General features: G+C 43.5%; 1 protein-coding gene across 10 annotated transcripts in view; it reads right to left on the bottom strand.

The window, feature by feature from the left end:
- Positions 1–1,546: 1,546 nt before the first annotated feature.
- robo1 (roundabout, axon guidance receptor, homolog 1) overlaps positions 1,547–25,145 on the bottom strand; it is a 299,362-nt gene continuing 275,763 nt past the window's right edge. For 6 of the 10 annotated variants that reach the window (XM_079353570.1, XM_079353565.1, XM_079353568.1 and 3 more), the window contains 16 exons: positions 24,398–24,629; positions 23,329–23,450; positions 21,539–21,710; positions 19,311–19,511; positions 16,213–16,239; positions 14,660–14,702; positions 12,848–13,002; positions 10,488–10,883; positions 9,666–9,782; positions 8,352–8,541; positions 7,879–8,109; positions 6,724–7,226; positions 6,469–6,630; positions 3,180–3,455; positions 2,894–3,087; positions 1,547–2,806 (listed from right to left, as the gene is read on the bottom strand). In XM_079353570.1, the coding sequence (XP_079209696.1) occupies positions 2,792–2,806; positions 2,894–3,087; positions 3,180–3,455; positions 6,469–6,630; positions 6,724–7,226; positions 7,879–8,109; positions 8,352–8,541; positions 9,666–9,782; positions 10,488–10,883; positions 12,848–13,002; positions 14,660–14,702; positions 16,213–16,239; positions 19,311–19,511; positions 21,539–21,710; positions 23,329–23,450; positions 24,398–24,629 (3,036 nt within the window). In that variant the 3' untranslated portion in view covers positions 1,547–2,791. The remainder of the gene's footprint in view (positions 2,807–2,893; positions 3,088–3,179; positions 3,456–6,468; positions 6,631–6,723; positions 7,227–7,878; positions 8,110–8,351; positions 8,542–9,665; positions 9,783–10,487; positions 10,884–12,847; positions 13,003–14,659; positions 14,703–16,212; positions 16,240–19,310; positions 19,512–21,538; positions 21,711–23,328; positions 23,451–24,397; positions 24,630–25,145) is intronic. The other 4 variants (XM_079353569.1, XM_079353566.1, XM_079353573.1 and 1 more) reach the window with 2 other exon arrangements.

The raw sequence follows: 25,145 nt of genomic DNA on the forward strand, positions 1-25,145 counted from the left end.
AAGGGCCAAACAAACGAAGAGACTCAGCTTTAAACAATACCAGTCTGGGCCCTTGTAGCTCTGTACACTCCTCAATGAACTGTTGAAACATACCAGTTATGTTCCACTTCAACTCTTAAACTCCATCTGACTCAGAGTCCCTCAAGTTTCCTGTTATATAGGAGCTGGAACCAACCATAAGGTGGTGGAAATCAGTTAACTCTCAGTTGAGTAGTACCTGATCTACAAACAACACAAACTATATGCATTAAAGCTAAAGAATGTCAAAATACATTTCAGTCAAGTAAATACTGATACTGAAATAAAATTGCCTTTTAAATAACATTTTTGATCTCAACAACCTAAACATCCCTCCACTTCTACCAAACATGGCACCTGCCACTTGACACACCCCCATTTAAACCCAGGGCTGCGTTCAGCCCTGTTTGACACATCCTGGTTAAGAGAGAATAGTGCACTCAAGTCTGTGGAACAACAGGTGACTGACCGACAAGATATATTTGATGTGTAACAATAAATCAAATATTTTAATGTAAAATAGTCAATGTGTAATGTGTATCAAAGTCGAATCTGAGTCCCCAAAAGCTCAACATGTAAACTATTCTAATATAGGTGTTCTGTCCTGTTTGAACATTGCAATTACCATGTGCATTTGCAATGTGGTTAGCCTTTTGTCATTCTGTTAGAATGTAGCTGCAGCATTTCTTAGAAGTATCAGTCTGTAAGTGACTATGTGTAGCGTTAGCATTAGCCTGGGTGTTTTGTGTCATAAATTTCCTCTGAGCTTGTAATGTATTTTGAATTTTGTTGAACAATGCATAGTAAGAGAATCATAAATCGGCTGTTTTACAAGCATACTTGGTACATGATCATTTTAAAGATGATGACTCTTTGTGATATTGGTGGTGGAGCAAATAAGATCACCTAATGAAATCTAGCAGTACTACTGCTAGGACCTAGAAGTAGTCGCATGTTATCCACAGCTGCTTGTACACACTTTTATGAGACTTGCTACTGATAAACCATCAGTGAAACTGTGCCACTCATTTGTTGCTCATGTTTTCATTGAAAAGTTTAAAAGCCTTACAGAGTAGTCTAAAGTATTCATACGCAAGGACGTTTCCATTGGAAACAGACTCCTGTATGTGCAGTTTCTCAGTGAAAGCTGTGGCTGTGTCTGCATCTGGTAGGTTTTTCGCAAACAGAGAGAAGATAGAACCACGTTTCACCATCTCTGGAGAGTGTGTTTATGAAACAGACAGATCTTGAACAGAGTACATTTTCATGCCATTTTTTTCCCTTTAAATATACGTTCATAGTGTCAGCATAACAAAAAGTGCATGTAGCTTTTGAAAACATTATGTAGTATTTACTTTTGTGGATTTTTGTGTCACCATCTCTAATTGTTGTATTTATATGATAAGACTCAAAACACAGATACAGGATGTTACTGCACTATGAATGAGCCTTTCTTTTTATCTTCAGGAAGCACAGGGAAGATTAGATGAATCATTTTAGAGAAAATAAATGACCAGAACAACAGATGTAGTTTGAACTTTTTTATTCATCTCTTTTTTTTTTAGTTCTTTTTGCTTTTTTGCTTTACGAAACAAATGTTTGCAGATGTCTTATGAATAAACAACAGCACCCTTTTCTCCTTAAAAACCGGGGTCCTCCACCCCTGCCCTGTCAAGAAAAGAGACTCTTCTTGTCCAATTACAACCTCTCCAGATTCCCAAAGTGAGTCTTCGTTCCTGTCTCTGACATTCGTTTAAGTGCATTAGTAGACAATGAAACCGTTTTTCCATTAATGTGCAATAGCTGAGTTTTATGGTCAATGCGAAAAAAGATATTTACATTGCAGCTAAGACTCACATTAACTGTCTTTTTCATCACTTGAGCTCGCGTCAGAACTGGAGAGGGAGACAATCACAACGCAAGGAGTCTCCTTTCAAGCGCAGCCTTCGTAAACAGCAACCTTAACCTACATCATCATCATCATCATCATCGGGATTAACTAGACTCTTTTGTCATACCTGTTTTCCTCCAGTAAGACAAAAAGGTTAATAGATAGAATGGTTTAAAATAAAGTTTAGTGATTGTGCTTTTAAAACCAAAGTAAAACAAATAACAAACATTGACGACAACACAAAACATAACAGTGCATTACAAAAAAACAAAACCAAAGAAAAAAAAAAAAATCCCAAAGTGGCACTTTCTTGGGGCAGCTAAATAATATAGCATTTACAACATGGATGGAAATGATAAAATAATAATTATATTTACTGGCATAATAAAATTAGAATTTTGCAAAATAAAAACAAGGAAGACAAATTTGAGGTACCACGATGGGTAAAACAAGAAGACATCATGTATACACGTATATTTACAGACAGTCCGCCCCTCTCTCTGCTTGCAGCTATTTTATTACAGTAACATGTGACTGTATGGGCTTACACAGTTCTGGTCGAAGGCAAGCCGAGTCATGTCAATGTCTGGAGTTAGATTTCCCTCCATATTGCATTGGAATTAAACATAAATATACTACTGCGTATGTTGTTTTGAATGCACCATTCCTTTGTCTTCAGACACTCTCTTCTTTTTTTATATGGACATAGAAAATGATAAGTTAGAAAAAAAAAACAATTGGTCTGTTTTTCAGATGTAAAGAAACACTACTGATGGCAGCAAACATGATGGTGAAATACTGAGATATTTAAATTGTAAGAGAAACAATGGTGCTCCACTCTTGGAAAAATCAGGACAGTTCCTTGTTTTTCTCCCCAGTTCTTCAGCTTTCTACCATCTGAAAAACAAACAAACATTTCTCTTTACTTCTATTTTTCAAACTAGAGCAGGAAAGACAAATGATGGCGTTACTCATTGGACTTACCTCTAGCTCTTCATCTCCTGGTGTGAAGGCCCCCGTGGTGTTGTGGCCCATGTCTCCAGGGTTCCTGCGGCCTCCCTCTCCTCTCCGCCGGCCTCCTGAGCCCCTGGAGGACATGGAGCTGGAGGAGCTGGGGTCTCGAGGGCTGTTGACTGTGGGGAACTGTGGTCGGCTGTAGGGCAAAATATCCTCTGAACCTACCCAAAAACAAAAACATTCATCCGTCAAATTGAACTTTTAAATTCAAAACCAAAATGAAAGATTCCCCTCATGTTGTGTTTGTTTTTACCTGCATGTTGGCGTGCCTTGTTGGCCATGCTCCCCTCATGTTTATTCCCTTTCCCCCCGTGAGCAGTCTTTTGTCTCTCCTGAGCCTCTTTGCGCTCAGATGAGCTGGTTCTGGTGTCTGAGCCGTCCCGGGGTCGATAGCTTCCCGTCCCCCCTCTCTTGTCTCGACCCTCACCCATTTTGGGAGAAAGGACTCCTCTCCCCTCCAGGGCTGCCTTTGAAGGGTGTGTAGGCGACTTTAGCACTGCAGGAGGAGGGATGGGTGGAGGTGGGAGATCTGAAAGATAAACACAGGAGGTAAGAAAACATCAACCACCGACATCAGTGACTTCAGTTTATGTAATTGCTCAAGTGTGTTCTCTTTTATACTTTTATATTTATAATCTGTCACTCAGCTGCCTCACACCTGCAAGGTGATACACAAACACAGCTGCAGTGTGTGTACATACTCTGAGCGCTGTACACTCCAAAGTAAACAGAAGAAATGACATTACAGAGGCGGAATAGGGCCAGAGGAGTTATGAGATCTGAGCGAGGAGGAAGAGGGGAGCGTGACGGTCAGCAGCTGGCTCTGTGACCTGCTCGACTTCCTCCCGTCGATGAATCAATGCTGCTCGTCCTTGAGCCATTATTCATACGAGACCATCCGGTGGGCCGACGAGCCTCTCTCACATCACATCTAAACAGAACACCGAGAGGAGAAGCTCGTCTGACTTCGATCGATGGCTTTTCATCTTCTAATCAGCTTCCGACCTGAAGGATGGTTTTGTCAGCGTCCATGCACATAATCCAGTAGGATTAGAAACTTAATAAACGCAGCAAGTGCCAACTCTTACGCCTTTTTTTTTTTTTTAGAGCCTGAAGGCTACCTTAGGCGCTTGTAGACCTTGTGATGCAGAATCAAAGCTTTTATTTCCTTTTTAACACACGAAAAGGCTAAATGGGGCAGGTGATGTCTTTGCTGCGTCTCATCCGCGGAATCAGGCAGCCTCAATACACTCCTCTGATTATCCTCCACATCCATCCACTCGTCCTGAATACAAAAGGGGGGCGAGTCAATATCATACAGCGGAGAGACGTCTGCAGTTTTTTAATATCTCTCTTGCCTCCTGAGTCCTGCCTCGGTCTGTGTCCGATCAATGCCACAGTCGGTGAGATATAGCTCACAATACAGGAAGAGCAGAGTGCCGGTTAAGATTTATGAGGAAATATCAGCTCAGGACTGAAATTTGGCTCTGAGCTTGCCAAGGAGGGTGTAACACAAGGCCTGGTGGTTAATTAGACGGACAGGGAGGAGAGGGATCAAAAGGGACAGGAGAGGGTTAACTTTGGAGAGGTAGACAAAGGCAGTAGAGTCAAAAGCAATATATATCGAGGGGGGGAATATAACTAGGGTGTTTCCACATCCACTGTGCAAACGTAAGTAAAGACAGCAGGTCAAAGGGGGGGGGGGGGGTAAGGAATGGAGAAGGTAGGCTGCTTGGGTCTAAGGGGGTCGTCTCATTCTCTGGCTCACTTCTTTGTCTGTTTTGTCTGATGGTATTCATGTGCATTTATATACTATATTAATGCAGCCTCTACAGAAGTCTCAATCAGAAATGCAGGAAAACATATGAGTCAGATTTTTTTTATTTTGTCTTCTGCTTTGCATTTTGAGAAATCACCTTCTCTCACCTCTCACCTCAGCACCAGCCTTCAACACCACAGACATGGTATGGTAGGGTGGGGGTTGATGAGGAGACAGAGAGAGGGGGGCAGACGAGGCAATAACCTCCAAATGAAAAACAATCCATTCAGATCAAATGCAATCAGCAGGAGGGCTGATGGACAGACAGAGGCGCAGAGCTGTCATCCGCCCCCTCGCTGCTCAAACAAAGACGGAGGAGAGAGGGAGAGGAGCACTGGAGAAGAGGAGAGACATGAGGAGAGGGATGGAGAGATCATTCCAGAGGGGAGGGGCAGTAGATGGAGAGGGAGCCAGGATATAAGGATGATGGCAGTCGGTGGGGGCTCGGGGTAGAGGGCTGGGATTTCAGTGGTGATATAGCTGGTCTGGCTCCCAGTGAGCTGGATATTAAATCTCCCTGCCAAGTGCTTCCAACACTCAAGGACACCTGACACTGAGAGGAGAGCCAGTACTGGGACAGCAGCACATACAGTATAAGCACACACTCACATACTGATATATTTTTTCAAAAAAGATCTTTCAAAAGATCAAAGCAGAGAGGAATCAGCCAGAACAGCCACGGGTAGGTGGTTTGTGTTTTAAAAAATGTTGCAGTAAAAAGTCAGTTGCCCTTTTACTTAACAAGGTTAAAGCTTCTCCTTCTGCTCTGGTGTTTAGCCTCTGTTTGGTTCATGTTCGGACCACGCAGAGTGAGAGGTGGCACTTCTGTATGAGCTTGTGCACCTGGATCAGTTTCATTAATGTTTGAGTGGAGAGATATTCCAGTGTCAGCAGAGCCAGGCTGGGCAAAGCTCCCCTTTCCACCCTTCCCCACTTTGGCCTTCTGGCCTCAAGACCACCAGTCGCCTAATGTGCTCAGCTGTACACAGATGAGGAGTGAAATCACGTAAGCATGTGCATCAACACATGCGGACAAAATGTCAGAAATGTTGGCTGTAGCCGACCCATACTCATTCATTTAGGGATACTACATCACAGTAAACTGCACTTGTCCCGCCATAAGGGAAATCTAGATTGAGCCATTCATACAAAGTGACCATCTGTGCACTTTGGAGCTTACCCACTTGCTGCTACAAGTCAATCTCTTTATCAGTCTGTTGGCTGTATTTGGTTATTCCTACCACTGACAAAAAATCTCTGCCAAAGAGTTTCGATATATGTATATATATATATATATATATATATATATATATATATATATATATATATATATATATATATATATATATATATATATATATAAAATATAACTACAATATGAAATTCCCCATTAATTCAGTCCTCTTAATTTTTTGTCGGGTCAAAATCTGTAAGAAAAAGTATGAATAACTGTAATACATTCAAGTTTATCTGTGTAAGAAATGTGCTGTATAGTAATGTTTTGCTTAACCAAGAATATTTTTTATTAAAAAGAAAGAGAAAGAAAAATAATTCCTTAGCCTCAGAAGGATAAAGCAAACTGAATTTCAGGTTGGACAGAAAGGGCACGTCATGCTGCAGTGTGCTGGGGTTTTAACTGAACCCTTGTTGCTTACATTGAAATGATGTTAACTTCAGCAGGTGAGTTACAAGCCTCTCCTCTGAAATGACATTTGATGCGTACCTTCATTATAGACTTCACGTCGTGGATTCCCTGGGTGTCCTACAGGATGCTGTTTCTGCTTCTTCGGAGGCCTCCTGTGTACAGCTGCCATACTCATGTTACTGTCTGTGGACACCGGGCTACTAGGACGGTGGCCCGACTGGTTTATTTGGTATTTTCGTGCTGGATAAGACAGAAAAGGTACAGTTAGCTCTATAATTCCCCACATTTTTTGTCATGTTTCTTGTAGCTGTGTCTGACCCTAGAAAAACCTACCTGAAGCTCCTCCTACTTCATGGCCCTGTGTGTTAGGATATTTGGCCACCCGGAGGCCAGAATATTCCGCCGCTGCTGCCACAGCCTGAGCAAAATCAGCATCAGTGAAGAAGGATCCATCTGATGAGCTGACGGCACTGGACCTCCCCGAAGAGACATTATCCTCTTCAGAAGCCGACCCCCACCCGTTGATCATGGAGCCGGTCACCGAGCTCTCCAGGTCGCCCATGCTGGACGCGGGTGTCTGTTCCAGCCCTCGTAGCAGCAATCTCCTCGGATGCATCTGGGGATGGTGGGGGTGTGTGTGGGGGTGTGTGTGGTGGTAGTGCATCTTGGCCACCTCTGCATCTGTCTCATCACCCTCATCCTCCTCTTCCTCTTCCAATATATCATCTTCCTCCTCCATGCCGTCAGTGTCCAAGGCCAGCGGGCTTGTGATGTATCCATAAGTGTGTGAAGGGGAGAGGGGCCGCGGAGGGGGTGGGGGGCTCACAGCATGGCGCCTGCATGGAGGTGAAACACAGCATAAGAATCACATAAAGTTTTAAGGATTTGGAAACACAAATAGAAAGTCGACGACCCCAGAACATTATCACGGGACCGTTTAGTGGCTGTGCATGTATTAGCTATGAACTGAAAATGACTTTAAATTTCTGTTCATAATTTAAAAAGACACACATTTCACTCTGAGAGAGCACAGCTGTGTTGTCACAGAATCAAAACTAAAACACGATAATAAACGTGAAAACAGAAACGATGGACATAGCTTTCATTTTTAAAAGATTTGGCTTGGTATGTCGAGATTTACGAGGAATCAGTCTGATTTGGACATGATGAAACCATTTTTCAAAAACTGTTACTTCTTACAGCTAGATTAAAACACAATGTTTTCACTTTTAAAAATGAGGAAATGGCTCAAATGGAAGTAAGCAATAAATCTGTGGGCGAGGATATGCTTTTGAATAAGGGCCAACAGTTCCATACAGGATACAGAATTGAGAGTTAATGGACTGAAACATGGAAAACACGAGTGAATTGGTGGAACTGGGAAGCTAATGTTTCTCGATGAGGTTTTAGAGAACAGCTATATTTCTTGATCACGTTTCTTTTACAACAAGTTATGACCCCTGCTGGCCATATCATATGAAGACTTACCTGCGTTCATGGCTATCCGGTGCATCCTGAAGCATCGGCTGCATCTCCTCCTGTGGCGACGGTGTAAGTGTCGCTGTGGACTGGTGACTGTAAGATACAGCAGCAGGTGAAGAGGCTGCCCCGCGGATGGGAGGAGTGGGACCCCTTTCCATCTCCTCTTCCTCCTCTAGCTCGTCTGGCTGCAGGTACATGTGAGAGGGGGGCATGGGGCACTGCATGTCTGGGTCACAACTGCCAACGGAGAAAAATAAGCCTCATTACCTTCATATCACTCACAGAAAACATGCATGTTTTTTATATACTGCAGGCAGAGAAAAACATGCACTAAATATTCATGCCACCTTTCTATCAAGGTTTGACAAGAACCGGGCGCTAATAGATAGAAAACCCTTGGGGGCAAGTGTTTGCAGTGAGTGAGAGACACAGGAAAAAAAACATACACAAGGTAGTATTTAAATATAGTGTGTGCATGCCTGTCAAATTGTCTGTGTCTTCGTGTCGGTGCAGACGTGTCCCACCTTTCTTCCATCGACAAAGAGTACTCCTCTGTGCTTCGACTGGGGGGTGGGTTTGCAGGGGGAGGGGGCAGAAGGTCAGCCCAATTCATTGTGCTCTGTTTCGGTAGTTTGGGGGTGCGTACTCCCTTTTTATGACCCTGACTCCCTGTTTTCAAAAAAGAAAGATGGAGAAAAAGAGGCACTGTCACTCACAAGATACCTCCACACACACACATCGACTTATATTCACTTTGTGTCTGAATAACACGTCAATTATTGATGCTGAAGAAATCAAGAGGTAATGTGTAAGGAATGGACAGTTTTAACATGACTGGCTTAGAAAAAAGGAGATCATTTTACACATAGGGGTGCAAAGGCTAACGCAACCCTCTACTTTATGCATGTATGCACACATACCTCTCAGTTATTAAACCATAGGAAATTCTATAAAATAGTTATTTCCCTCCAGCGATATAAACCAGCACCAAGAGAAAAGGTATGAGGAAAATGGCTGGAAAGGGTCCAATTAAAAGCAAACTCTTAGAATAGTGAACCAATGAGGTGTGAGGTGCAGTGAGCATTAAAGGCATCGCCTTAATGGCTTGAACTTCAAATGCAATATCAGAATGGATACATGGCATTAGGGTGGCAGCGTTGCATGCCGCCTCCAATGTGTTATCATTTGTCCTTGTCTGCAGACAGACATTGAGGCCCTGATGAAATTAGGCTGCACCATGCTGGAATTAAAGGAGAGCCAATTAATGGAAGCAACGCAAGGACAAAGACAGATATGAAAAGCAAGAAAACAACAGCATAACACAGACTTGATTTTAAAAATATCCTTTTATCTCTTATGCTGTAGAACAACCCATAGACGACAGCGCACTCAACAAGCGCGAGGCTCGAGCAAAAATCACAGTGTGGCGCTTGTGGCTTTGTTTCAACGCATTGTTGTCAGTTTCCTCTTCTCTTTTTGTTCCGCAATGTTCCACCTTCTGGAGGTGTATCCCTTTCAAAAGCTTTTCAGGAAACGCTAACATAGAAATTAATCAAATCACCATTTTAAAGCATTAATTACGAGCATCTCAAATTGATTTATTGCTTTCAGTATTTTGAAATGGAGCTGGGGGGAGCGATTGTGATTATATGGTCCACAACAGTAATTAGCCTGGAAAGTACATTAAAACAAAGCACGACACAAACGTAAAAGGGAGAATGTCCTTAGGTGTGTTGATTTTCAAATCTCAGATTTTATAACTGCTCTTGTGCCGAGTGACCCAACAGTCTTACCGGAGGTGCTGCTGCTGCCTCGGTCGGAGCTGTTGTAGGAGCCTCCAGTGTGACTGTCGTGTGCCTGGTTGTAAGGGATGGTGGCTGGCATTGGGCTGTCCCCTCCTCTGTAGCGATCTGATGGTAGGCACAATACATTTTTATGGTTTCCAACCCCAATCGATATAATCCAACATTTTACATGATGAATGACAGCAACTATAGCAGAATATTTATAAGTCGTTAAAAAAACCCAAAAACAACACAGCACAATGGAAAAGCGAGATTATACCATGATATGACATAACACTGAGTCCAGTATTATGAGAAGCATGCAATCCATGCTGTATAATTTCAGGTGAGTATGTGAACACATGCAACATCTGCATCAAAAGAATCTCAAAACTATCACAGCAGCTGTGGTTCCTCCTCTGCAGGTACAACACTGTGATGATAGCCTTGTTGAAAGCCCCCTGAAGATCCCAGAGTTATCTTTGTCTTTCTTTCAGAAATGTGACACCAAAGATAAACCCTCACACCTGCCTTCATCCACAAAAACCCAGATACCAACGACAGCTATTCAGGCCCGGGCCCTCATTCTAAGCAGCAAAGATTACAGATGATTGCATAGAGGGTGATGAGGGGTTACAGGAACGGCATACAGACAAGCAGAGAGAAAGAGTGATGACGCATATGTTGACGGAGGAGAAAATGTGAGCATGAAACTTTTCTACAGGCCTTTGAGGGGAAGGATGAAAGAGCCATGAGAAGAAAGCGGGAAGTATCAGGTGGAGGAAGATCATGGCTTGGAGTTGGCTGCTGCTGGGTATTCCACACACTCACCCTTGTTTAACTTGTTTTGCTCCATGATGTTGTACTGAAGTTGGGACGCCATGTCCTGTTTCTGCTGCTGGACTGAGGTGGGCTTCCAGCAGTGTTTCTCGTTCATCTCCCCTCCAACCCCAAGTCCACCTCCTCCTCCTCCGCTCCCGCCCATTCCTCTGTCCGAGTTGATGTTGTTCCCCATGATGGCAGACTGGATGAGCTGGGTGGTGGCGTACGGAGTCGGCTGTCCTCCTGGACCCACAAAGCGTCCCTCTTTCAGGTTGGGGCTATTGAAGGTCTTCATCTCATTGATCTTGTTGGACAAGTCTACATCTCCGTAGACTCCTGAGTCTGGCACAATGAGGTTGGTCTGCTTGTTTTCCATCTGGTTGTTATAATTGGCGATGCAGTCGGCTGAAGAACATGAGGAGGGTATTTAGTCAATCTTGTCTGCCGCTGATCAGCTTAGTAACAGTATGCCGGAGCGGTAAAAGCTTTAAAACAATAGGGCTTCATCTGACCTACTGCCGAGCTGAAGGCATTTATTTGACGAGAGTGAGAGACATTTACATACTAATTTCAGGCTTTTAAAAGAGACCTTTTTCTATTTCTGCGGAAAGTCTCAGTGAGTTTGTCAAATGATGATCTACTTTAGGTGAGTCACACAGGTTGTATTACACCTTCTCGCTCAGCCTCTCCCATGACTCAATGTGGGTGTCATCACTGTTCTTTCCCATCTGACAGCGGGAGCGTCTTTACCCATCGAGAGGGACAGAGAGACATGTCTGTATCAAAGACCTGGAATGGGGCGTGCAGTAAAACCACAGCTTCACTGACAGATCCAATTTTCCCTGGCTCATAAAATATTCAAATCCTCCAGCAGATCTGAGAGCCAGCCTTGCGGTAAATACCAAGGACGGCCATAGGTGCGTGCTGCTCGTGCCACGTGCCTCACAGCTCGATCAGCTCGACACTTCAAAGGTTGACGTATGAAAGCGCCCCTATGGCTGAGATAAAGGGACATTAACTCCAATTTCGTTGCTCTGTCACCTCGTCAGCGATCCTCTTAATGCTCACAGAGTTTAGGTTTGGCACACACACAAAGCATGCGTCTGGCAAGCTCCTTAGTGTCATACAGTGGGGCGTCATGCGAAGAGTGAGGGCTGTTATTCCCTGTTCAACATCTCACATCATGTTAAGATAGAGTTAAACACTTCAACCTCAGAAGAAGGGTGATTAGCACAGAGGAAAAACTCAACCTGATGACTATAAAGTCTACAAAATGAATTATTAATCTTCCCTGGGAAAGGTTTGGAGTAATGAGGAACTATTGCGGGGCAGGATGGATATTAGGCCAAACAGCTGCGCAGGAATTATGGGCTGCCCTTAAAGACGGAGTCCCAAAGTGCATAATTTAGAACATAAAGCATTTCATTGCACTCCAAGTTTCTGAGGAAAGGGTTAGGTCAGAGCTGAACATTAATAACATTAAGTCCTGTGTCATCCAAGCTGAAGTTTTTTGCCCAAACTTTGACTTTGTTCTCTTTTCAAATAGAGCAAAGTGTGTGTAGAGTATAAATTGTGTACTTTTTAGTGGATAACATTTGAGTTTGCTCCTGTTTGGTTTTAGCTCCAGTAATGCTGAAACACAAAAAAGGCCACCTGCTGTGCTTGCTATTACTTCCCTTTCTACTCAACTCACACACACACACACACACACACACACACACACACACACACTCACACTCTCTCTCCTACATTTCAGTGTATGTTCTAGCAGACACTTATTCCTCATCCCTCCGTCCTCCTCCCCTCCATCTGCTCTTTCAGGTGCACCTTCCTCCCTCCATCACTCTCTCTTCTTCTGCTTCTGGCCACCGTCTGCAGTCCAGCCTTGACCTCTTCGCCCGCTGCACATTTCTTAAATAACTGAGCACTTAAGGGAAATTACATTACCGGCTATAACAACGGTATGGAAATCAGCCGAGCAATTCGATTAGCAACCGAGTAGAGCCATAAGCCCCCTCTCAGTGTGCTCCTTTTATTTCCTTCCTAAAACAGTTCTACTTTAACCTGCGATAAATCAAACACACAAGCACACAGCCGCTCTTCATTCTAATATTTCTCCAGGTTTTTCTAGTGGAGACCTGCAGAAAGGAGAGATACACAGAACTACTCTCCAGGGAGCTAACCCAGATATCAGATTTGACTTCCTTTTTCACTGCGGATTCCCCCAGCTCCTACATTTCTTATCTATATAGTTATTTTGTCAAAGACTGCATTGCTGTTTTTTTTTTTTTTTTTTTTTTTGGGGGGGGGGGGGAGTGTTTATTTTGGTAGTTGCCCATGTTTTAAAGTGTTGACAAAACATACAGTACCTGGGCGGCTGTATGTTGCCAGGTTGCTGTCGCTGTTGCCGTTGCCTGCAGTGCAGCAGTTGATGCTGCAATCTTTGTGGTTGGAGCAGGAGTTGGGCCATGTGTCGGCTAACCAAGGCTGTGTGGCTGATTCCCCGATGTTCAGCAAACCAGGCCTGAAAGAAGAAGAAAAATTGGACTAAATGTTTAACAATAGTAAGAGACTAAGCCAAAGCCACAATGACATTTATGTGAATGAACTGAAACACCCGCAGAACATAATATTTGAAAGAGAAGATTATGTGGTGTTTATTTATCCAGCAGCTAAGACTAGGAAAAATAGAAATCCGGCTTACTTCTTCTTGCCTTTTGGCCAAATGCACACATTAACACACATACACATGCACACAGACAATCATACAACACACACACACACACACACACAGAGGCCCAGGGAGCACATTAGAGAAAAGCCCAGCTAAATAAATTGTGTGTGCTTGACTTGCCCAGAGCCGATGACACTTTCCCCGAGCCCTTGTGAGCATTAACGATCCACATGGATTAGACAGCCAGATAAAATTCACTCCCCATGTTACGAAATATGCGTCATCAACAGCCAGTGACCCATGAACGCTCCCCCAAGTAGATTCCATGGTGTCACAAAACGTCTCTATCATTTAAAAAGTTTTAGTCCCGCATTACAGAAGTTAAGAGGTGGAACTGTAGGCATTGTGGACCAGCCATCGCCTGGCAATCCATCTCTACTGTTTCCATGTCTCGCTCCTATTTCTGCAGCTTTAATCCCCAAAAACAATACTGTATCGCTTGTTCAGCATGGATACAACCAGACCTCAGTCCAACCACTGGGAGTTAAAGGAACGCAGAATAAATAGCCTCGTATTGCTCATGAAATGGATCAATCCACTATACTGAGAAGCCAAACAACAGATCTGAACAGAACGACTCCCGGTTTGCATATGCCAACACTGAATTATCGATGAATTAGGTTTCCTTGTTCCCTCTCAAATGGCTCATTTCTTGGATTCGTTTTTTAGTAATGAATACATTTGTCTAGAAACAGCCATATGCATTCTCACAATAGCTCCTCAATCACCCGGCATGCAGTTGTACGTTGATATTGAATCGCCATTGTCTTTGTGCAGTGCTGACACAGCCTTGCTGCATATGGGATTCAATCATAGTTTAATGAATATGGATTTCCTGTTGATGGCTCCAAGCAAACTATTCATTAGCACGTGAACAGCACAAACATTTTGCAGCCAACAATTTTCACCTGTTTTCATACCTGTATGAAAACGTGACAAAACCCCAGCCAGTCAATCTACAAATTAGTGTTAGTGAATTGATGCAGTGTTTACTGACTAATTATGTACAGTGTCATTATGTGTTCACAATGCACCATTCCACAGCATATAGAGGTGTGCCTTTGCCTCACTCTGTGTGTGCACGCCCCCATGACTGTTTTTAAGGTGATGTTATGGCACAGCCTTGTGGTTGGATGTGGTTTTCCATCATATAGAGGAAGGATGGGCTCCTGGCAGACTACATGGGGCTTTGTTCATGTTCTAACAAACCGAATACAGCTCCTTACCCCTCCTTAGCGCTGTGCTGCTGTAAAAAAAAGTCACAGCACTCCCCCTAGTGTTTGCGGAGGGGAAGTGCACGTGCCCAACCCTACACAGCCTGTTTTGTTTGCCATTAAATTGCAATCATCAGTCATACTGCATGTGAGTTTTGTTGGAATATATCATTGTGTACAGAGAGATACAATCATAAAAAATATTTCATAAAAACAATGATTTCTTCTCTTACCTTCCAGCACTGCTTACACCTTCCCCACCTCTCTGATATGCCACTGAGAAGAGAAAACAGTTTTTAATAAACATGATTCCAACAATTTTACTTTAGTTATTGCATCATTTGTTTGTTTTTTTTTGTTTTTTTTATACAAGTTAACAGAAAAGGTCTGATTTGACTCTGAATTCACTGCTTGATAAGCTTTGATTTCAATACCACTTTCAGCCAGCGTGTGAGAATGTGTGTGGCAACAATTATCGGGCTGACACACAAACACACCCATCCAGAGCAGACAGCAACAGGCGCAGGAGGAGGATGTGTAAGAGGCTTATAAAGAACAGAGATGCAGAGCTCTTTGGTTTCCTGGCTCGAGTTCAGCGTGTTTGAAGCTCCTTGCGCTGCAAGTTGGACTCTTTCATGGAGCTCTAAGCTGCCGGTGTGTGAAGGAGAGATAAACTTCTAACTTTAATTACAATCTCTTCCCTGAGAGGAGAGGGGAAGGTAGGGCCTGAGCTGTGTCTGTTCCTTGTCTTTCTTTTCAAAACAGGAAGTGTGCTTATGGCCTCTACATGCTGCCCCGAGGAGCTCTACGATTAGCTTTCTTTAATGTGAACCAAAATGTCACGATGTGGTTATAGATACAAATTCACACAATGCACTGCAACATCCTGATTTTAAACCAGGCACCACAACAAATATTTTCTTCTTTAAAGAGACAGAGAGCTATCCACACATACAAAGAAAGTGAGTCACCTGAAAGATTTCCAACGTATCTTGAAACACTTTAGCAACTTGATAGATCATTCTACCTGATTACGAGCCTCAAGGCAGTCAGAAACAACACCACTACTGTTTTGAAAAAGACCTCTGCACGGACAGGAACTGCCAGTGGAACCACAAACAAACTGTGGAGCGTTCTTTCTTTTTTTTAGTTTTACTTCCCCTCACCTTTTCACTCTTTAAGATTTGCAATGTCATTAAACTGTGCCAGCACCCCTGACACACCTCTGGGGAACAAAGAACTCATTCAAACACGTGAAGAAAAGGGAGAGGACTGGTAATACAAACTCACACAGTGAGAAAGATAGAGACTCACGGAGAGAGCTTTTCTTTTATCGACTCTACACTGTGTCACTTCAATTGGCAGATAACCTCCTTAGCTCGGCTGCCGCTTGCCTATCTAATTGCCGTGTTGGAGTGCTGGTGATGTGTCATCATCTTAAATCCCATCTCGGGATGCCAGCAGCCCTTTGATCAAGTTACCACTAGTTATAACTGCTCCTCAGGAGTGTGGCATCACTTCTTCTTAATCATTACATTCTGACAAGACCCAAACATTCGGTGGAACACATATTTCTGGGTAGATCTTCAAACTGTGTCCTTGATTGGCTGCTTTTATTGGTACACATTGAGCGTCCCTGAATGACTAGTCAATAGGTGACATCACTCTCTTCGGGCTTTTAAAGTTTCACACATGTAGGGGGGGAAAGCTGTATTGTGTATGTGCTGTACAGTGGATGTACATGAATAAAAACATACATTGTTGTAAATGAAACGTGAAGTCTTACCTGTAGGTGTGAAAGTAAAGGACGGCACTGTTTGAACAGAGAAAAAAAGAAGGAAAATCACATTAGAATAATGGATAATTAAAGTTGACTTCCTACCACATGACTTCCACATAGTTTCTGTTTAAGGATGGCTGCATTCACACTCTACTCGCTGCCCCCTACAGACATGTATGGACCTCAACCGAGGGACAGTGAGTGTTGCTGCTGGTTCAAATCCTGGCTTGTCAGAAACCCGCTTGCAAAGTGTTAGCGATATCTGTTGCTATCGCTAACACTCACATCATCACCCGCACACATCAATAACACACATTTTGACATTGAAGGGGACACAGTGCAAAACGTAAAACTTCTGCAGGCAGATTTAGATTCAGTAATGAGGGCTGGTGTAGCCTGTGCAGTATCTTCTACGAGGTGCATTCTGTTTGTTGTTGCCGTCTTTGAAGACCTGAGGAATGCTGCACAATGCATGAAAGTTGATGCAACACTCCATCAAGCTGAAAGTCATCCAGTGCACTGCCTTAAATATGTGCATTTTAGAAAATGTTGCATTCTTATTTCAACCTTGAATTTAAGCACCTGAGACACCGCTGAAAAGTGTCCTCTGGATGCCACAGCTGTCTTGCCATGTTTGAATCTGTCCTCTTAGTGCACACACAAGTCTAAAGATAGGAACATGTGGATGGCTTTATCTGTTAGATGAATGTCTTTGAACTAGAGGTGTGACTAACACTTGGTAAGCAAACCAGAATGTGATTTAAACACATAAATCCGGTTTCTATGCCGACACCGTTCACTCATGTTTGATACTCAGGTGAAGCTGTAACTGAGCGAGGAATACTTGAACATTTTCAGTTGCAGTAATCAGACTGTTTATTTAGATGATTGCACTTGCAAGATATTTTTTTTGGAATACTGCTGTATGTGTAATGCACAGTTTTGCACTGTTTCCATTTCATGCACAACAACCACACCTTTTTTTCATGAATTCATTCACTGGCAAAGAAGCAATAAAAGGCTTTTGGTGGAATTATCCTTTTTGGAGCTTGCACTTTTAGGGGTAACACCAGAAAAGATTGTAGCACACGGACACATACAAAAGTCCCAATTCAGCCTATTTCACTTCAAGTGCAGATTGTTGCTTCATGTGGTTGCAATTATACTCCTTTCAAAACATTCTTAGTTACTCGTTCCAACAAAGACTGAGGCCTCTTGTGGTCTGTGTGCACTTGGAGAAGAGGGGGGAACACGTCTGCCTACTGTGCCCAGGAGGATCAGTGTGAGTTCATGTGAGTAAACATCAACATATAGAATCGCTGAAAATCAAAGGGAACCTCAGATGACTATTTCCCCCCCCCCCCCCTTCTTCGTCTGACCATGGATCCTTGGTGCAGTCATAAAGTTGTAAAAAGTACTATTCTATAATTGAATATTCTTTCCAAATAAACTGTTCTATAATTACTTTTCTTAAAGACTGTTGCATTCTATTGGATGAAAACCTCCCAGATTTAAAAAAAAAAAAAATCCTTGAGGAACGAGCTGCAAGGCCCTGAAACAAACTGTTAGCACTTAAGTCTTGTCAGATTTTAAGCTCCCATGAGCAGTTTTTAGCTGGCTATGACACACACTTAAAATAATATTGATGCCTCTACATGACCTTTAAGAGCAAAAGTCAATCTATGTGTTTCTTTCTAATGCCTGAATCACTGCAGCCAGAAAGATGTCAGATAAAGTAATGGCCAAAACAGCCTCTACTATATTTTCCAGGTTAAAGGTTCTGAAAGAGGGATACATTTGACTGGTCAAAATAAGCAGGATTATATAAACACATTTACATGGACAGGACAAAATCAGCAAACCTATAAAAGGTATCACTGAATCTACAGGTGTAGGCGAATTGTGTGTGTGTGTGTGTGTGTGTGTGTGTGTGTGTGTGTGTGTGTAAGATTATGTAAACCCTGAGAAAAGAAACATTTCTTACCATGATAAATGACGTAGGTATTTGTAAAAGCCGTTAAAAACCACAGCGCTTAAGCAAAAGCTTAGCTGAGGTCTCTAACTTTCATAAGACTTACAACACCCACCATTAGCATCCCTGCAGTAGCTCAGAATGTGCTTTCTATATGACAGCCACAGATAAGCCCCAGCTAAGTCAGTCTATTGTCTGTGTGTGTCTCCAGGTTGAAAGGAGGATCTCCTCTAACCCCGGCAGTCGGAGGTAAAGCTGAGCCCAGCAGAGGGGTCGACGCAGGGAGTCCTCACAGGCAGCAGCTGCACAGCCCAAGGCCACACATAAATGAGGCTCAGAAAGAAAGGCTAATAGCTCTCCTTATACTGTAACTATTGCAGGCAGAGGTTGGGCATGTCGTGAACTCTGTCACTTTGACTCAAGTCAGGTAGAAAATGCACTGCGTTATGCCATGGCTACTTTAAGAGGGTTGAAACGCACATGGGAATTGATTCTTTTATTTGAAATACACAGGGGAAGTAAATGCTATTAAAGAGGAATGCAAAATGCTGAAGTCCTCCATATTAAAAAGGCCCCTGTCTACACAGAAAAAGAGTACTTCAGGCATGTGAAAATGTCAGTATGTCCTTGATAAAGCAGGATTATAGCGAGCCACTCTCTCTTTCCCAGCACAGTCAGAGGGGAGATGCTAAAAGGGGGAGTTGTTGGACCTCAGAATGTACTTTACTGAAAACACTCTTCACACACGCCTGCAGAATCAGCGTGACAGAAGTATGAAAGAGAAATAAAAGACGTCTTCATGCGGCACTCTCAGCGGGGGCTCACATCACATCTTAAAGTACTCGACTGGAGAGTATACTTTCACTGAGACTTCACCTAGAGCGCTCTACAAAGACGTCTTTCTGTGAGTGTCAGGAAGGATCTGAGGGAGGTTGGCAGAATTCAGCAAGAAAATAAAGAAGGAGAAGAAGAAAGAGAGGACTGGCTTTGAACTATAAATACAGGACAACAGATATAAATATTGAATAGCATTCTGTTAAGAATCTGGCTCCAACCTCAGACCAGCTTTCCAAAAAAAGAAACTCAAATGGATATTCCTCTTAAATGGGTGTTGTTGGCCACATTTACTGACCTTTGCGTATGCCTGCATAGCTGCTGGAGAGGCCGTTCCTTTTCTTTCGGTGTCTATACAACCAGATGCTGAACACCATGAGGATGATCCAGCAGGCAGCTCCTATGCCTGCGATGAAAGCTGGCTGCTTGACCACATCTGAGATCTGCTGGGACAGAGGGTTCTCGTGGATCACGCTCTCTGTCATGCGCCCGGATGCATCTGAAAGGAAGGACGGAAGAGAGAAGAGAGCGGGATTAGAAAACGTAGAAGTACGTTTGGCAGTGCAATTTTTAAAAAAAGAACTGTTGTAACAAACGACAATGCGAGTATAGAGGAGGAAATTATCCTAAACTTAAAAACTAAAATATTGTGGAAACGCTCAGAATAAGAAGGATATATATATTTAAAATAAAGTCAGCGTGACACATGAATAAGAACATTCCTCTTTCACCTGACACACAAAAGGAATCTTCATCTCAGCAGGGGTGTATGAGGCTAGGATGTGAAAATGGGAGTCATTTCTCTCTATTATTCAAAATGCTTTCATCAAAAACCCCCGTCAACAACGGCAGGTGAGCAGAAGAAAAGCAACCAAAGACATTCAGACTCAGCCTGTGTGAACCACACAAGCCTGATCCAACTGGATAGGAAACCACAGAGAGAGGCCTCATTTACACAGAGCAATGCTGCTTTCATAATCGTATAAATAAATCCAATGAGATCATCCTCAAACACAGACACCACAGTAATTAGCAAACTCAGGCACATCTGTGGAAAAGCGAGGTGTGAACGCCTTGAAGCTGGTTCTGCTGTGAATCACAGCGTAAAGGCTCAGTCTGCTCACAACAAGCACAGCTCGTCTGTTTTTCTCATCTGTCTATTCTCTCTGTGCTTCTCCCTCATGCGTGAGACATGAAAGACTTCTTTCGTGCCCCACCCCACTCCGCCATTCTGAAATGTCTTCATGTTCGTGTTACTTTGTCTTCATCCCCTTTTCTCGAGTCTTTCATGCTGCAGCCACTCGACTCGACCAACTTTCTGAGCCAGAGGCAAAAACACTCCCCCCCCCCCCCCCCCCCCCCCCCCCAATCAAACCAGCCCTCCGAATGTACTCCTCCACATCCCCTCCGTCTGGCTTTGTCTCAGTCACTCTGCCTGCATCTCCATCCTCACTTCTCAGTTCTCTCAATTTGTGCCTCAGTGTGGCTGCGTGTACCCAGGATGCCAATGTGACCAAGCAGCCCACAAGGGACTGTACAGGTATCCAGGCTGGGATGACGCACACAAGCTCCAAGTGTGACAAATGCATTTGGGTGGAGAGCTGGTCCCTAAGGCGTATTGTTCCACTCCAGTGTTGGAACATGGCAACAATCACCACAGGAACTCTTCAGGGGAGAGAAATTGTATCAGTCACAGCCGATGCTTCTTCATGCCCATCCCAGCTCACTCAATCACACATTTAAAACTAGACGGACATCTTTTTCTCCCTGTCTCTCTCTTTCTGCCTCATACTGATATTCACATGTCTTCCATCCCTCTCCTGAGCCCACCGCTTCAGGGAATTAAAGCTGGCAAAACATCTAAAAAATGATGTCCATACACACCAAAATATGAAGAAAAAAAAAAGAAAAAAAAAAAAGAGATGCGTGAGAGAGAAAAACTGCCCCAGTGAAATTTGCAGCGTATTTCTTAACATTAATAACATGTCACGTCTGCACGCAGAGTGCAGGATTCATGCATTTGTTGTTTGAAGCAGAGCAGAAGCCGAAAACATCCTTGCATGCATCCTTGACTGGAGAGAAGAGCAGGGTGGGGCAAGAGCTAAACTGCTCTGCCACACAGGAATTTATTGTGTCCCTGTTGTAGAAGAAACCCATTTCAATGCAAACAAAACTGCTGAAGTTCTCCGTCACTCAAACTCATCACATGCTTCCGTGTCAAAGTTGATGATTGTTAAACAGTAATCACTTTAATTACAGTTTTTAAGTAAAGCTGTTGGTAATGAAAGACAAGGCAGGTAGCTGCTTGAACATGTCTGACACTATAGAGATTTATTACATAACTGTCTGATTACTTGGCAGAAAGTCAGACTGGATTGATGCCATAATTATTTGTCAGATGATTGTGTATCACTCTGCATGCAAAGATCGCCATAGGGTAAACATAAACAAAAAAACAAAAAAAAGTATATCTTCTAGAGGTGAATGTCCTCCTGTGAGAGGGAACTAAAGGCTGCTTCTACTCACCGAGCTGGAAGAAGGTGATGTCGCTTTTGACCCCGGGACCTGCGCCGGTGCTGGCTGCTACCTCCACGCTGTAGCGAATCCCAGGGGCGAGACTGGGAATCATCAAGGATAAGGTTGAGCCGTCAACTGTGCGGTTGATGTGGTATCTGCTCTCGTTCCCCAAACACCAAATCTGCCATAACAGAGACAAGAAGAAAGTGGAGATGGAGGCCATGTTATGAGAGCTTCGTGACTACATTCGGTTTGGTAGCTGCCACCAATCTGTGTCTTTATAATTGGTTTGTGCTGCTATTGCTACGTTTCAGCACGCCGCGGGTATTGTGTTACACCTCTGAGGTTGGAAAACATTTTACAGCATGCCTTTATGTTTTACAGGCTCTGCTCAACACAGGGTCAGTATTAGGCGAGGTAGCCATAACACAGCTCAGTGCGGCCTTAAGCCCATGAAAAACAAATGGGGATCAGTAATCGCCTCCATAACCCAATTTGAGTTGAAGCTAAGTGGTGTCACTACCAGGAAGCAAAGCAGTCTGACTCAAACCAGGGTCACAAAGAGACGTATACATTCACCTCAGCATGAGGCCTGCAGACCTTCACATCCCCAAGCCCTGACACTCTGCTTTCTTTACCCCCCACCTCCTCCAAATAGTAAACCAGGTTACCATACATACTTCCTGGTGTGTGTACTATGCATGTGTACATGTGCCAGTGTTTGCACTTCTATCATGGAACTACAAAGTCCTGACATTTTCGGTGTGTCTCGAGAAATTTCTGCGAGTGTAAGTGCTGCTAGGTAGGGTAATCGGTAATGAGCAGCGAGCGCTCTCGAGCTCGACTTAAAAAGCATGAAATTACTATAAAGCCTATCATGTGAAAACGTTTACCTGGAAAATTAACAGTAGCTTAACTCTTCCCTCCTGCTGCTATAACAGTACATACCTTGTAACACAAAGAGGCTTTCCAATTAAAATACAAGACGTCCGTAGCATAATGTATGAGAGGACAAGGCTGTCCAAAGTGAGGCCATTACAAAAAGAGAATACTTTGTCAAGTATGGAGGAGGAAAAGGAAGCGAGGAGAGAGGTGCTGTAGGTTGAAGGATGCATTAGCAGGGGGCTTCGAGCAGGAAAATGACTGGAATTATAATAGAGCTCTGTCTCTTCATTGGTTTGTCCTTGGTCATTATTATAATAGCTTGTTGTCCTTCGCTCCATTACACATCCTATTACATGCCTTGATATGGATGTCTCTACTCTACTCCACTTTAGTTAAGATTTATGTGGCTTTAAATATTTTCATTTTTGAACGCTTTTATGTGCACAAACAACAAATAAAAGCCTGCCCGACTTGCTACGAGAGGTCAAACATTTATCTCCACTTAAAACACATTTATCTTAAATCACCATCAGACTACGAGAGAGAGAGAGAAAAAAAAGAAGGTTTTTATAATCACCACAGAAATTGCTCCAAACTACCTTTCATTCACCCTTGTAGAGCCATAAGATGCATGATTTTGTTATGCCCACCAGATGGCACCGTTTCCCAACAGTTTTTGCCGTTTACCCTGCTTCGCTTTCTTTCCTCCCTTGTGTCGAGGTCTCTGTCGCTGCACAGAGGATGAGCATACAAAAGTGTGCCTCAACCAGGAATTCATTACCTTCCCATGTCTGTGCATTGTCTGGGCCTGTGTTATCTGCAGACCTGTTTGTGTTTCCTTTTGTGTCTCTATAATAGAAGTCCCAATCGCTCAGACCTGAGCAGGAGGCTGAATGTTTTGCTTTTTGTGTTACCTTGTACTCCTGGACCACCCCATTCTGATCCTCTTCTGGAGGAGGTTGCCAGGAGACCAGGATGGCGGTCCCATTGTCCCCGCTCTCTGTCACTGTAACCTCACGGGGAGGGGCGCTGGGGGCTGGGGTGTAGACAAAAGATGAAAACAAAAAAAAAAAAAAATGAAAAAAGAACACACCTTCATATGTGATATATTTTTTCATGACTGCATGTAGTCTCTCCCTGTCTCCTCTCATTACATTTAGCTGTCAGAAACGTTCCTTTATCCCAGCATGAGGCTGAGGATGAGCGCAGAACAAAGGACTAATCATCAAAATTAGGATGCTTTCATCTGAAAACTGTGTTTGCTTATTACAAGCGCTTTTCTCGATAAATAAAAGCCGGTAAGTGTTTACTCAAAACAGTCGGGGAGTTATATTAGCGGGGCGTGTATGGTAGTGTATGAAAGCAAAGCTTGGGTCCATTAGTAATTAAACTAAAATAATTATGGTGTCAACATAAAAGACTTAATCACAGTGTGAGCAAGTGTTATAAAAATAGGTCCCTTTCTCTGCTTAGGGGAGAGCACACATCATCGTAGTGCTCCAAAAACAATTATCAACAAAAATCTGAACAAAGAAGTATCAAGCAGAAAAATATCAAAACACTCCCATGCACACACACACACACACACACACACACACACACACACACACACACACACACACACTCTACAGTAAACACTCTGCTCTCCCATTTCTCTTGACTGTTCGCTACAAATTAAAATTTGCAGTTGGGTTTCAACCAAACCTCATGAGAATGCCACAACCACGCCCTTTGAGAAATCAGTTTAACACTTGCACTGGAGTGTTGTATCCATCGGGCCTTTTAAAGAGCCGCGCATCCACCCTAGCATGCTTGAATGCACCACATTTGAACAGAACATAATCCTGCTCTCCCTGCCTGCTGTGAACAGCTGTTGTATGCTCTCACACATGCAAGCTGTGCATATAAAACTGTGTAAACATGAAAACATGCATGCACACATGCAGGCACCAAAGCAAACTCGCACACAGTCACATCCCCCACCTTCCTCCAGCGTCTTGCCAATTTTGACATCGCTGTCCGTTCCCTGGAATTCATTGAAGAAGGGGCGGACTTTGAATTCATATGTGACTCCCTTGCGAAGCTGTGGCACGACAGCGCTGTCCTCCCCAGGGGTGCGGACCTCAAACACGGCCCACTCGCTCCTCTGCAGACCCTCAGGAGAAGGCCTGTACATCACCTTGTAGCCCTGGATGTACTGCGACTGCTGCTCTGCCTAAATTAAGAAAAGAAGAACAAGGATGGTGAAGATAAGATTGACTTGATTAGCTGCTTCACAATGAAAAATAATAGAGTGATGTGCTATGTGGAGTCATGCAGCTGGTACGTGAGGCGCTGGAAGGAATGGGGTGCTAACTCATCACATCACCTCTCGCTTTAACCATCCACATCTACATCTCTCTGCCTTTCTATGCACCATTTGGAGCAGCAGCGATTTGTGCAAACCACAGTATGAGGTCATTGGCCAGAGGTTCCTCTAAGTCTGGAGCTGGTTAAATAGAGCCCAGACTCCCAGAGCAGCCTGTCTCATCCTGTCCTGTTTTCTAGCACACTGACTGGGTAGAGGGGGGCAGCTGGTCTTTATTCAGGGTACCATAAGTCCGGAATACAACAAGTTACAGGGCATCTGATGGAAAAGTGGAGAGGATAGATGTAACTGGAGAGGATTGGTTAAAGTTGTATTGTGCTTCAGCGTGGTTGGAGGAAAGAAAAACTGCTAACCTGTACGCTA

This window comes from Symphodus melops (genome assembly GCF_947650265.1).
Source record: "Symphodus melops genome assembly, chromosome: 10".
NCBI lineage: Eukaryota > Metazoa > Chordata > Actinopteri > Labriformes > Labridae > Symphodus > Symphodus melops.